Source organism: Pagrus pagrus (genome assembly GCF_965226575.1).
Source record: "Pagrus pagrus genome assembly, chromosome: 5".
NCBI lineage: Eukaryota > Metazoa > Chordata > Actinopteri > Spariformes > Sparidae > Pagrus > Pagrus pagrus.
The window spans coordinates 2111388-2126166 of record NC_140189.1 but is presented as its reverse complement, the minus strand read 5'-3'; the positions used below and the strand labels follow the sequence as shown (position 1 = coordinate 2126166).

Below are 14779 nucleotides of genomic sequence, written 5' to 3'. Positions count from 1 at the left end.
CATGTCAGCAGCTTCAAGTCTATTAAAGAGAGTCCATTGATTCCTTCCTCCAGATCCCCTCCGCCCCCACTGATCATCAACAGTGAAGCAGTTTACTCAGTCAAGCACCTTCTGGCAGCTCATTGTCTCAGGAGACGTCGTCCATACCTGGTGGACAGGGAGGTTTAAGGTCCAGAGAAGGGTCTTTTCTATGGACATCCTTGACCCTGAGATAATTGTTGACTTCCTTTGCCGCTACGTTGTACATGTCAGTCCTCCACCTTGTGTACAGTTTTTGTCAGTAAATAAATATGGATGTACACACTGCTGAATTTAAAACACTTTAAGTTTTAGTGGAAGGAAATGTTTTTGACAGTTTAGTCGGAGTTCAGGGATACGCACAATGTATTAAGGTAATGTAAATGTAAACATAGCGTTTCACTCACTCTTTTTGTTTTTGAGCAAACTCTGCAGAGAACCATTTATCTTGATTGTTCTTTCTTGACCTTGGAAATAGCAGTTAACACAACACTCTTAATCTCATCCTATTCTGGCATGTTCAACTGTATAATATGTTGTCTGGTATTGATGTGGCCATCAAATATCTGTAAATCTTTATTGCTTGTGTGTGTGTGTGTGTGTGTGTGTGTGTGTGTGTGTGTGTGTGTGTGTGTGTGTGTGTGGTGTGTTCTCACTCCAGAACAAGGCAAGACTCCCATACTGGAAAAATGACTCTGGGGAGCCGTTAGCATGGCAAAATGGTTGGCATGGTTACGACAATGAGTTCCTTGACATGAGAGGTTTTTTCCTGGCGACTGGACCTGGTAAAAAAACAAATCATATTTTAAGAATATAATCTGGTCATTCTTGTACACTTGTGATCAATGAGGCAAGCAACACCCTGCTTCACAATGCTATATGTGAAGAACTGTGTGTCTAAAGCAGGGTTTAGCATGTTAGTGAAAAGATGCTACAGTTCCTAGTAATCTAGATATGACCCAGAACATGAAGTTGGGATGTATCCTGGGTGTCTTTTTTAGATGGAGACTGTGAACTGTGTGGGAGAAATGATATAAATATTGTAAATTATAATTTAAAGTTATTAAATTCAGATGTAGATCTAATTAAGTTTACCTCATTTCATCTAGATTTCAAGCGGAATGTTCGGGCAGCTCCAATTCGAGCAGTAGATGTCTATAACGTGATGTGCTGGACATTGGGAGTGGAACCTTTGCCCAATAATGGCTCCTGGTCTCGGGTGGAGTACTTACTGAATTGCTCTGTTGGTCCATCCCAGCCCACAACCCTTTGGACCTGCTGTATTGGTTTCTTAGGAATATATCTGGCACAATGGGACTAAATTGGATAGAGCTACCTACAACACTTTAGAAAGAACTTCCACTCTGCATCCTTAAGAGCCGTAAGCTAAAGTTGTTTTTTTTCCTTCTCCAGCTTTCCATGTATGATCAAAATGTGGTAATGTCTGAGGTGGAACAGCATTACATTACATGTCCAACAAAAATTAAAAACATTAAGTTTGACGTGTGTAATTTTCACATTCATTTCAAGTTCGGCTGATTTCGGCTGGAAAGACTGCGTAGTTTACCAATTGATAGAAATGAAATAATTGAAAGTAAAAAATGTAATGCTCTAATTAGTGTGAATGCTGATTCAACACTAACCCTTTCTTACGTCTTTTATATCTTTATCTTCTGTACGTTTTTCAAAATGTATCTCCTCCTACAGAAACCATTTAACTATCAAAACGTTCAGCTCGGAAAAGACATCGTTATTATTATTATTAGGGGTGTGCATCTCTCCAATAAAAGACAATTCGATGTGTATCTCGATACATGGGGTACGATACGATTCAGGAACAATACATTTTAAAATGGAACGATTCCATTCAGTTCGATTCAGAAGGATTTCGATTCGATGAGGCACGGCTCAATTCGAGAGGGTATGATGCAATGGATTTCTTGTTGAAAGTAGACAATCATTTCATAAAATGAATTAACTTGTAAATGTGGAATTTCTTTAAAAAGATTTATCAAAGACTAGAGAAGAAGTGTATTTGTAGTTTTTGTCATGTTTATTAACATGTAACAACACGTAAGAGCTCTCCAACTTTAATTAAATTCAAAGAAACAACAGAGAGATCTGTGTAGCCTCAGATCAAGGCACAATGAGCTAGTGAGGTAGAACATAAAATTTCAAGACATGCCTTGTACATTTTTTTTTAATAAAGCACCTATGTTTTTGCCTGTGTGTGACTCGATGAATATCCTGGTTTGTAAAACATGACTCCTCAGCTCCCAGTCGGGAGAGATATGGTGCGCTGTGATTGTCACATAGGAGTCAGTGGCACATGATGTCCAGACATTGGTGGTAATTGCCACTCATTCTGTATTGGATAGCTGTTCTTTGACTTCATCCTTAACTTTGTTGTACAACTCTGGTACGCACTTGTTAGTGAAATGCTGTCGAGTCGGTATGGTGTATCGGGGCTCTAATGTTTTTATCATGTCCCGAAAGCCATCATTCTCCACGACAGAGTATGGTCTCATGTCTTTAACAATGAACCGGGTTATTGAGGCCGTTATTACCTTTGCTCTCGCCGAGTTGTGGGTGAGTTTTGGCTGGAAAAAGTCCTGTATTTCTGTCGGTGTCTCTGTGCTAGCTGTGCTAGCCTCCTCCTCGCCTGTTTCCCCATGCCGTCTCACCAAGTGAGTGTTGAGATTAGTCGTACTACCAGAGTACTTTATCGCAGTTTTACAGTCTTTGCATATAGCGGCGCTTTTATCCAGTACTCCATTCTTCAAATAAAATCCAAATTTCTTCCACACTTTAGACTTTAACCTTGCCGGAGCGTTGTGGATCCTGCCCGAGTCAGCCATTCCACTTTCCCTCACAAACTCACAGCGCTATCTGACGTAACTGCGAAAAGTCTCGCGAGAGTTTTAAGGGAGCGAGAGACGGTCAGAGAGAGATGCAGTTTTCATCAGCTGCTGCTGCATGTGCAGCATAAACCGATTTATAACTTTTTAATCGGGCCATCGGCCGGTTCAAGCTACATTAAGCCCAATTTATTAGTCCCTGTACCGATGCACTCGCATCTTTTAAATCAAAAATCGATTTTCCGATTCAAATCGTTTTTTGTTACACCCCTAATTATTATTGTTATTATCATCATTATTATTATTATTATTATTATTATTATTGTTGTTGTTGTTGTTGGTATTTCTATCTATTGTACTATTTGAAATACTCAGCCTTTTCTGCAAAATTTTCCCCATTCATCCTAATGGGGAATTTTTCTACTTTCGTTCTGCGAGTGCTTCAGCATACGTTCAGCTACAGAGATAATTCAACTACTGAAATGTTCAGTTTTTTAAGGTCCGCGTATCATCTGATCATTCAATTATTCCATTAAATGTGGCAAACGAAAAACAAAAAAACTAGTCAATATTTCGTTTTTCTGTATGCACCAAACATTGAAAACTGGTGTTTGTTTTCCTATTTTCGGTCCAAAACGGAAAATATAATAAACAAGGAAACCAAAACGAAATAATAAATCTAATTTACATTTTCCGATATTGTTATACCATTTCCCATGGTACATTTCTGCTGTGTGGCCACACTTTGCGCATGCACAATGTATAGTCACTCGGTATCCATGGTGAGCAACAACACACCGGTCTGAGGGCCAAAAGTCCCATGGTCCAGTCGATTGACTGTGTACAGTCTATGGTCCAGTCCCAGTAGACCACTGGAGTCCCAAGTTCTAATGGCCTCACTCGAGCCATGCGAGAAATGGGTGTCCAGCGGGGAAGCTCTGAAATCACACAGAGACGCCGTGTCATCGCCGCAGTGGCGGTTCGCCAATTTTTTTTTCAAGGTGTTTCCCGGTGTCCTGCTGTTAATCTAAACATGTACCCGCTGACTGTTTATAATCATATGGATGCTGTTATAATGTGTTGTGGTTGAGACGCCGCATTATCCCCATTCACACTGCCGTTTGCATGCGGGGATCCTGCGCCAATTCTCCGCATCCGCCTCTGTGTGAAAGTCTCAGATGCGGCGAGGGGTGAAATTTCCCTCCGCCTCTGATGCGTCTCCAGAGGTAGTATCAGAGGCGCAGTATTGGCGAACCGAACCAGTGTGAACGGATAAGCCGGCGCCGCAGAGAAGGGGTGTGTCGGTCTGATGATGTTCACTGTGTGATAACTAAACAGATCCTTCACTCAACAAAATATAAAGAAATGTCCCACAAAGCAACGTTACATGACCATACAACAGTAACCTAGTAACTAGTAGTGTCTTTGGCAACTTCTATGAGGAAAAGCCTCTGTCCTCCTGTCGGTCCGACCGACTCTTCGTCACATTTCTGCCCGAAAAACAGCATCTTTCCCCGGCAAAAAACTTTAACTCACCAAGTGTTTGTCGCGGTGAAAAAAATCACCTCGACGGTCAGCCCTCCCGACCGAGACTCAGTGAACTTTCCCCCCAGAAAACAGCCTCTCTCCCCGCCAGTGAAAGAGTCGGACAGCGTCCTGTTGACTAATGGCGATTATGTAATTGATGTAGAGAAAAACGTAACTTTGTCACTTTCCAGGATGTTTGGTGGGTCAGGATCTCAACCACAACACATTATAACAGCATCCATATGATTATAAACAGTCAGCGGGTACATGTTTAGATTAACAGGAGGACACCGGGAAACACCTTGAAAAAAACACATACGTCATCATCATGACGTGTACCGTCACACCTCCTTTGGAGCCGCAGCGCCGGCTTTCTGTGTGAATTATACTCTGGTTCGTCTTTTACGCTGGAGCTGCTTGGTTCTGTGTGAACAACCAATGGCGGAAAATTGGCGAACTGCCGCTGCGGCGTCTCTGTGTGATTTCAGAGCTTCCCCGCTGGACACCCATTTCTCGCAACTTTTCTGAGATCTCATGATACGTCACTCCATTCATAAACATGTCATTTATTTAGGGCTGCCCCCGACCAAGGATTTTCTTGGTCGACCAGTGGTCGTCATTTAGAGCGATTAGTCGACTAATCGACGCATATATATATATATATATATATATATATATATATACATATATATATATATATATAAATAAATAAATATATCTCCGCAGTAAAGTGGATGCGACTGTAAAGAGATTTACACAACAAGTAAAACACAGTAAGCTGGATAATTTAGCTTCCCCAGTACACACGAATAGTCTAATATTAGCCCATATAACAATAATAAAATGTATTTATCTCTGCTTTCAAACGTTCGGGCCGCCATGGGCAGGTAGCTAGGCTACTTACATGTTTAAGGTGTAAATGTTGCCAAAATGCAACCTCAGCTTATTTTGTGAATGAACACGAGTCAAACCTTTGTGTAAAAGCATAATTACGAGGAAAAAGCCACTTTTAAGATTCACTGTAGTTTCGTTTCCAGGTCAAACTCATTTACAATGGAGGTGCACAGGGCAACTTTTCTGTAGCATCAAAATCGCTATTTTTAAAACACTAAGAAGACTCGACACAACATGAAACTTTGCTCGTAGCATCACCAGGGTCTCTACACATGAACACGAGCATTGAGAACATCGTTTGTGTACACAAAGTTTGCTAAAAAGGTTTTTCAACAACTCACGTTAGCAGTAGCCTAGCAGTAGCAGTCCTGCCAGTCCTGCGTCGATCCCCGAGTGCGGCGTAACATGGAGCTTTCCCCTTCATGTTACGCCGCACTCGGGGGGGTCATCCTTCTTCTTTTCAAAATGAGCCCATATTTTAGACGTCTTTCCCGACATGGTTGGCTATTAATTGTTAACTGTCTAACCGCGATGTCGAAGGGACCTGCCGTGTAAAAAAAAAAACACTGGCAGTGAGTGAGTGTCACGACTTCCTGTGTCTGGCCCTTCAAATTAAAAGCCCTCCAGCCTTTTATACACAGACCAGCCGCCAGTCACATAGATTTTGACTTAATTTTGACAAGACACGGCTCCAAATTTTTTTGGCTTATTTTTCTGCGACCAATCGACCAATGAAATTTTGGTCTGCTAATGATTTTTGGTCGACCAGTGCTTGGTCGACTATTTGGGGGCAGCCCTACATTTATTAGAGACATGTATGGCTCGAGTGAGGCCATTAGAATGTGGGACTCCAGGGGTCTACTGGGACTGGACCATAGACTGTACATAGTCAATGGACTGGACCGTGGGACTTTTGCCACTCAGACCGGTGTGTTGTTGCTCACCATGGACACCGAGCGACTATACATTGTGCATGCGCAAAGTGTGGCCACACAGCAGAAATGTACCGTGGGAAATGGTATAACAATAACGGAAAATGTAAATTAGATTTATTATTAGGGCCCGAGCAGGGAACCTGCAAGGACCCTATTGTTATTTTGATATTCCAAATACTCAAGTTATTAAATAACAACTTCCTGTAGATTCGCCTCAAAACAGGAAGTGTTGAATATCTCCACATTGGTGTGTCCAAACGAAATGAAACTCAGGACACTACTTCCCCATGAGCCCCTAAGGCTCTGTGCAAAATTTTGGCCAATGACCACTAGGTGGCGCTCTTTAAATTGAAGTATTTTATATCTCAACATCGGTTTGTTGGATTAACACAAAATTTGGTACACTCATTGCCGATGCCCTCCTGAGGATAGCTGACGAATGTCTTACCGATCCGACACTAGGTGGCGCTCTGGTGGCAGTCTAATATTATATATGGCACTGTGCCCACACCATAACACTTATGGATATGAAATTCATAGGGGTTGTGTAGACTGGCCCCTGTAACTCACACACCAAAAATGACCAGCAGGTGGCGCTCATATCAAGACAAAACCGTTTTTGGCTAATAACTCCCACATAATATGGCGCACATTGTTAAACCTTATATCTACGTGTTCCCTGCATACAGCTGAATTGTGTGATGTAGGCCACACCCTCTTTTGCGCTAAATTTCCATTCGCAAAATGTCACCAACCTACTTTTTCGAACTCCTCCCAGCCAATTTCTCCAATTTGCACCAAACTTTGCACACAGCATCTGTGGACCCTTCCAACAAAAAGCTATTAAAAGAATTGTGATAGTCTAAAGAACGCCCAAAATATAAAACAACAATTTCCTGCACATTGTGGTCACATAGACAGTCTTCCATACCTTGATGAAATACAGTCCCATTAACACTAAAGTTTTTTTAATTGTGTTGCATGCCTCCATGATGGTTTGTGAAAAATGTTGTTCAAATCAGCCAATAGGGGGCGCTTTTATTGCTAAATGACGAAAGAACAGCTTGACTGCCTTCACTTTTGATTCTTCAACGGAAGTTGTTGCATGAACAACCCGCGACAGCAGCATGCCCCGACGCGCGTGGACTGCGAGGGCCCGTTCATCGCTGCTTGCAGCTTTAATTTCGTTTTGGTTCCCTTGTTTATTATATTTTCCGTTTTGGGCTGAACATAGGAAAACAGAAAAATGAAATATTGACTGATTGTTTTTTCGTTTTTCGTTTGCCAGATTAAATGGAATAAATGAATGATCAGATGATACACGGACCATACACGGACCTTTTAAGCACATTCAGCCTTTTAAATTCAAATATTCAGCTTTCTCAAAAATAATTTTACAATGGAGGCAAATGGAGAAATCTTCAAATCCTCTTCCAACCCTCCCCACTTTCAACCTCTTCTCCTTCTTCATAGTCTACAGAAATAATTCAAAATTTCAGCAGTTAGAAGACTTTAAACTTTTCAGCATGTATTTCAGCTTTTTAAAATCTTTTATGTTTTTGAAATGATCAAAGTTTTAGTTTTAATGTTCTTTAGCTCATCCTCAGATTTTATAATGGGTGTGTATTGCGTGAGCCAGAGTGCCTGACATCATCGCTGGAGTGGAGAGCAGCTGGAAAAACTTCTCTTCATCTCGATTTAGGTCCCACAGCTTTTACTTCTCATAGACAATATACTGCATACATATAAATGTAGGAAATCTTGTTGGCTTTCAGATGATGGTCTTATTTCAGATGTAGGACGTAAAATTTTGGCTGTAGAAGCCCTAGAGTGACAAGCATTCCAGCAACTCCCCCATAATCCACAATGTTAATTTTGAGCCTGAATATCTGGAGGAGAGCAGACGGTACCAGTTTTGTCTCTCAAACCAGCTCCCTCATTTTTCCCTCTACAGAAATAAAAAAGACATGAATGCAATCGTCTACTTGTCCTCTCACTCAAAATGGTAAATATCACCAAAAGCAGTAGTACTAGCTGCAGTTTTTCTGCCGTCTTTAAGTGGAGTTTTTTAAGTTATCTCCACATTTCTCTCCCAATGACACAGCAATTTCCAGCCTTACCCCTAAATTCCACCAGATCCGAGTTCGGTCTGGAGCTGATAGGTTTCACTCTAGTCTTTGTGTGTACTTCCACTGGCTCCGCTGCATTGCGTATCTGCTCCGTTGGACTAGGATTGACAAGTTTCTGCCTCAGCGTGTTGGTAGGTTTAAAGTGAACCGGGATATGATGTTATATAAAGATCCTCCTAAGCTTCTCAGATGTTCCCACGACATAGGGAATGACGATGTGACCCAGGGGCGTTGCTAGGCCTGCAGCTTTGCAGGGGCACGGGCCCACACCCAGACCCAAACCACCTTTTTCGAGTGTTAATGAATTCATTTGAATATCGAACCTGCATGTCTTCTGTTTTAAGTATTTAAAAACAGCCCGATCCCAGCCGACAGAGCAACGTACGGTAGGCAGTGTGTTAACGTCCTGTGGATAAACTAGCCTTCATTAGCTGAGCTCTCTCCCGAAATGATTCCCATTAACATCTGGCTCAGTGCACGAGCAAAAAAAGCTAAACCTACCTCTCTCCCTCTCATTCACATTTCTCCTCCTCCCTGCTGCTTCTTTGTCTCGATCCCCTCTGTTTTTAAAGAACTGTCTGTTGTCCATGACGCCAGCCAGGCTGTCCGTATCTATGATCCGCAGCAGTGTTTGTATTTAAATTTTGCGCGCTACGTGTCGCCCGTTCCATTCAGTATCTACTGCAGGGGAGGGGGCTCCGGGGCTGTCACCTGTCACAGAAGCTGTCAACTACTCCGAGACGTGTCAGTCATAGCACAGGGGTACGGATGTTATTCTGTGATCATAAACTGTCTGTGATGAAAAATAGACTCATTCGTGAAATTTCATCTGGAATTTTACAGGGGGGCACAGCGCATGTGTCTGGCGACGCGCATGTTTGGACCCCTGGGGGTCATCAGAACCCTAAACCATTGGGCTGAGACCTTGCCCACTAAGTCAGAGGAGAAGGAGAAGGAACAGAAGCACATCAGGGGAGCACTTAAAACCTGTGGATATCCAAACTGGACCTTTGTCAAAACCAAGTGGCCCTAACAACTCTGAAACTCAGAGCTCACATGTGTCCTTAACAACTCTGTAAGGACACACCCACGCAGAGTTTAAAAGCCTGCCGACTCCCCTCCAGTTAGTTAGAACTGAAGAAGCCTCTTGGATGAGAGGTGAAACGTCTTCAGGAAACTGAAACAAGTGCAGCTGCCTACGCAACAGCACTTAGATTTACCATGACCTGGATGACTGAGAAGCCTCATCAACATATAGCTTAATGTAGTATACTGTGCTAAAAGACACAAATTTTGTCGATATAAGACAAAAATTGACATGACTGTCCTGTACACAAAACATGAAGTTTAACTTAATTGAAACCATGTTTGCCATAATATTTATCCAAATTTACACATTCCTTTATAGGAAACTTGCTTTAAAAATGATTTTTCAGTGAAATATTGCTTAATTTCCTTTACTGTGCATAAAGACGCTTATTTCACTGAGAAACCCTCAAATTGGCATGAATGACTTTGGACCCACAGCTTAATTGAAAAACAATTAACAACCATGTTTGCCATAATATTTATCCAACTTTAAACATTCCTTGTTAAGAAACTTGCTTGAAAAACCTGTTTTCACTGAAATATGGCCTTATTTACTATACTGTGCAAAAACCCTTTTTTTTCACAGAGATAAGCCCAAAATTGACAATACTGTTTTAACACAAAACATGAGGTCAATTAAGCTTTGTCACAACTTCAACCAGTTTTAGTGGGGTTTTGCTTAGGTTAGACTAAGTTTGTTAAGTCATGACTGAGCTATTGCCTGCTAAATTTGTATTTGCTTGAAGGTAAGGACTTATAGTCATCACACTTTCCGATTCAGAAGCAATGGGAAAATCTGCTTATCTGATCAGATATGCAATGTGAGGTTCAGGTTCAATAAATATTATTCGAGGTATTCATTTAAACTTGAATGACAACAAAGTAGGTGTGCATAATTCTGTTTATTTCTGAGACACAATGCTGTCAAGTAAACAACAACATAACTTCTTTTTCACACAGTTCTGTTGTCAAGATTATTAGAACAAAGAAGAAAGAATTTCCATGTGGGATTATGACTTGAAGGTATCTGGCAAAATGGATATAGAAAAGATATGTTATGATAATTCAAATATAGTTTTTTTGTGTGTGATTGGCCAGTATCCATATTACGTGACTGTTGAGTTTTTCTCTGGGAAAATGATGGACATTTGTTACTATTGTCAGTGGAAAATGCTATATTTTAAGATTCTTCTGCCATTAAAATCTGTTTTGATAACATTTCTAGCGAGTAATGTGCATTTTTTGTTGAGATCTTCATGCAGTGAATGTGTACAAGTCTTAGTTTTGCTAGTAGCAGGTCTTGCCAGGTCGTTGCTATGCTGGTTGCTATATAAACTACACGTAAGGCGGTGCGTTCGACTTCTGTTTTGTGCTGACAGCATTGATATGGAGCCATGCCATCCAATAAAGCACTCTGTATTTGTGTGTTGGTGTGTGCATAAATACTGTTGGCTAATAAAACAGATTTCGATTGAATTGAATATGTCATGATGACATAAAATCCTATAACATCATCATAAGAATCATGAAAATAAAAAAAAATAAAACAATTCCAGGGATGTGTAAAGACTTACACATACAGTGGTATTTGATGACCTGTGAATAACAACATGTTGGTCTTTTCAGCAATAGTATTAACCCTAAACCTAGCACTTCAGGCCCTCCTCCAGTAATCATGCCCTAAATTGTCAATATGAAGAGTCTTCATGGCTCCTGCTTTGAAATAATGACCTTTACTGAACCTTAACTTGGTGTATGTTTGAATGCATATAATTCGGCAACAAAAAGGGCTACAGACATGGGACCAACTGATCTAGAGGGCTCTTTACCCCAGCTATCATGTGAGTACAGTCACCAAGTGGGGGCACGGTAAATTATAGGTCAGATATTGAGGGCTCCATCCTAGGACAGCCTCTTACCTGCAGGGAGGAATCTATGTAGGTCAACCCCTGCCATCCAATGAAGTCCGGTCACACGTCCAATCCCATTCTCATCGCTAAATTTGTGGTGGAATTATTATTCCCCCTTGTAGAGAAGTGAACAAATAAAATATGGATAGTAACAGATTGTAACTTACGCAAGTTCATGTAACTCACACATATTCAAAGGAGTAATAATATGTAAGGTCAAAAGGTAATGATACATTTTGTTAATACACAACTTTCCTGTCCTTCATTGGCCTTCAGGAAAATAGCCTCACAACAGACTGTAGTGGTGCTGCACTCCAGCACATATAATCAGCATGTTCTAGGTACACAACACACCATAGTGATCAATGAGTTTTTGTGAAGTTTGGAAAGAGAAGAAGGACAATAAATACCACAATCTCTATGATTCACCTGAAAAGTAAGTTGTTGATTCCTTCAAGATTCATCACAATCTGCAATCTTCAGATCCACACCCCTAAGATAGTTAGATTATTGAATTGTTCTACATAGACATAGTAGTCTACATATGTGACAAATTTGAAGTGATTCCTTCACTTTTTCATAAAAGAATGAAATTTGGTACAGTTGTACAATTTAGGGCAATGAACATTTTCAGAGATGGAGCAATCGCAAAAACGCCACGTGGCAGTCATTTTACTGTCCGCTGCAACTGAATTATGTATTTTGCATCATATCTCCTGAACCGAAAAAAGATAATGCAGAAAGGGTGATATTTACTCCTATGTTTCAAATTGTCAAGGACTATAATTACACTGTATACAACATCATAAACTGTTCAGGTGAACAGTTAACTTCGAATTTATTGATATTATAAGAAGGAAATAAAAGTATCTGAGAAGCAAAGTGAGATTTTTTAATATCATGTCATACAGTTGCATGCATGTTGTGAAGAGTTTTAAAAGTTTATTACTTTGGTTATCAACCCTGCCAACACAGTGACTGTAAAGAGTAGAACAATATTCAATACAGTATGCTGTACATTTTTAAACCTTAATTTACTGAGGGGAGTTTCACTGAGAGCAATGCTCTCTTTTTCATGGAACGCCCTGATCACATTCACACAGTTACTCAATCACACCTGAAAGCTCCTCAGTACAACCACAGTTTCATCTGCAAGTCACTGGAGCAGTCAGGGTTAAGGGCCTTGCTCAAGGGCACCTCAGTGGTGGTAATGCGAGAGGGGCAAGTGCTGCCTGTCTGGGCATTACACTACTACTGCCCCCAATATGACCATAGCACCTTATGTTGGCAGGCTTGTGGTGGAGATAAAAATGAGGTTAGGTAAAACTGGAGACCATCTTGCAATGGGATCACACCTGCTGTGACGTGAATGGTGCAATGGAACAGATGACACTAGAGAAGTGAGTTTGGCGAAACAAGTGAACATGAACCATGTTTATTGTTGTACATTCCTTGTTCTGGTGTGATCCCATCACAAAATGGTCTCTAGCAGGATTTGAAAGGATTGTAAACCACTCCTGATTTGGCTGCCATATCTGGACAGTTGGTGTGGCCCTTTTTGTGGTTGTTTTGTGCTTGTTGTGTTTCCAGAGGTGCGTTGGAGAGGTTGGGTGGGGTTGTTTTCCCCATAACCAGAACTGCTGCCATTCACACACACCTGCAGCGCATTGTGGCAATCAGCAGCAGCTGAAATACCCTGATCTTCTCTCCGCTCGCTGACGGATGATTTCGTCAGATCGAAGTGGTACATGGTCAAACAGTTAGTGCTAGCATCTACTGAGTATCTTGTGTTTTCTTGTTTTCAAGATCTAACTTTGCCTCTCCACTTCTTCGTCAGTGAACAGACTCTCTCAGGATCAGCGCCACGGCCAACCAACTACCTAGCCTCCAGCACCTGCTACCAACCTACCTGGGATCCACTGTGTTACATACTCTGTGTGCACTCCACTAGTGCCACTGTGTTCCTTCCACCTCGTCTTCGGTGGAGCCACAAGCCTGAGCCAGAGCTCTCCTCCTCTACCTGGCTTCTCATTGTGAGTTGTGTGTTACATACTTTGTGTGCACTCCACCAGTGTCACTGTGTGTTCCCTCTACCTCGTCTTCGGCTGAGCCACCAGCCTGAGCCGAAGCTCTCCTCTGTTACCTGGCTTCTTATTGTGTTTTCAATAAATATCTTTCAAACTACTCCCTGCTCTGGTGTCCGCTTCTGGGTCCTCAAACAACCTACTACTAATCATAACATTGGCCCTCTTACTTCTAGACAAGTATGTGATAAGCTATTTTGATTACTTCAGCTTTCTCAACAAAATTACTATTATCTAGCAACCCAATCTGTTAGCTATAGGCTAACATGTAACAAATATGAACGGTAAATTAGACAAAGTCTAATTGTTTTGCTATCATCATGTTAACAACATCATTGAGTGGTGGACAGTGACGGTATGAGGTTAGGTAAAACTGACTTGAATGGCCCCTGAGTCAGATACAGTCACCAGCTACAGCAGCTCTCCTCTTAAGAATCTTGGCACTTGGTATGGTGCTAGTATAGGTTTTAGGGGCTAGGAATAAACCCTAAGGGTCTGTTAATTTAGTTGGCTAGAGATACCTTTAAGAACCTTTAAGATATTTGTCACATTTATCACCTAACTTTTTACTTCAAGGGCAAAGCATACAGTTCATACTTATCTCAATTACTATCAATCATTATCAAGAATACCTGATGATAAAAATCACAATTCAGTATATAATAAAGATTAATCTAAAAGACCTGAGGCTAGTTATAATACTTAGATGAAGTAGTGAATGATAGGAGTTTCGGCCAATATTACGCTTTTCCCTTCCTGCTGAAAGTCCAAGTCTCTGTGGTAACTCATGACCTGGCCCAAGGTCCCCAAGTTCCCTCAAAGTCCCAACTTCATTTCAGCAGAGTGAGTGAAAGAAACTCCAAAATCCAAATTATAAGCCACAGTTGGTTGGAAAATGGTTAATCCTCCTTGTGCTCGGTTCCTTTTGGATTCAATTGCGAATCTCTTGAAATCCATTCTGCAATGATAGGCTGCTCACATAATCCATCTCGTGGGTTAATCCAGGTAAGGAGAGTGAAGGAAGAATGTTGTCTCCTTTGTTGCTGTCCCCAGTCATACTATTGCTTCAGAGGGTGACTTTTCTTACCTCCTTATAAGGCCATGCAGCCACTTCCAGTAGCACGATGACTTAATGGTCAACTGATGTTCCTCTTTTTTTTTCATTGTGACATCTAAAACCTTTTACCACACTTGGCTTGTACATGACTTTTGCCTGATTAATCTCTTCATTTGATTTATTCTGTTTCTTATTCTTATCCAGCTTTAACTTCATTATAACTTCATTGTAATCATGACAACAATCATTACACAATTGATTATTAATACAATACAAAT

The 14779-nt window shown here is 41.0% G+C and overlaps 1 protein-coding gene and 1 long non-coding RNA gene across 3 annotated transcripts in view; both read left to right on the top strand.

The window, feature by feature from the left end:
* enpp6 (ectonucleotide pyrophosphatase/phosphodiesterase 6) overlaps positions 1 to 1520 on the top strand; it is a 95711-nt gene extending 94191 nt beyond the window's left edge. For both annotated transcript variants that reach the window (XM_084353205.1, XM_084353204.1), the window contains 2 exons: positions 680 to 803; positions 1128 to 1520. In XM_084353205.1, coding sequence (XP_084209331.1) covers positions 680 to 803; positions 1128 to 1339 — 336 coding nt within the window. In that variant the 3' untranslated portion in view covers positions 1340 to 1520. The remainder of the gene's footprint in view (positions 1 to 679; positions 804 to 1127) is intronic.
* An 11349-nt stretch (positions 1521 to 12869) lies between these two features.
* Positions 12870 to 13544, top strand: LOC311257538. Its single transcript, XR_014622632.1, has 2 exons — positions 12870 to 13104; positions 13198 to 13544. It is a non-coding gene; the product is annotated as an uncharacterized lncRNA (long non-coding RNA).
* Positions 13545 to 14779: the final 1235 nt, after the last annotated feature.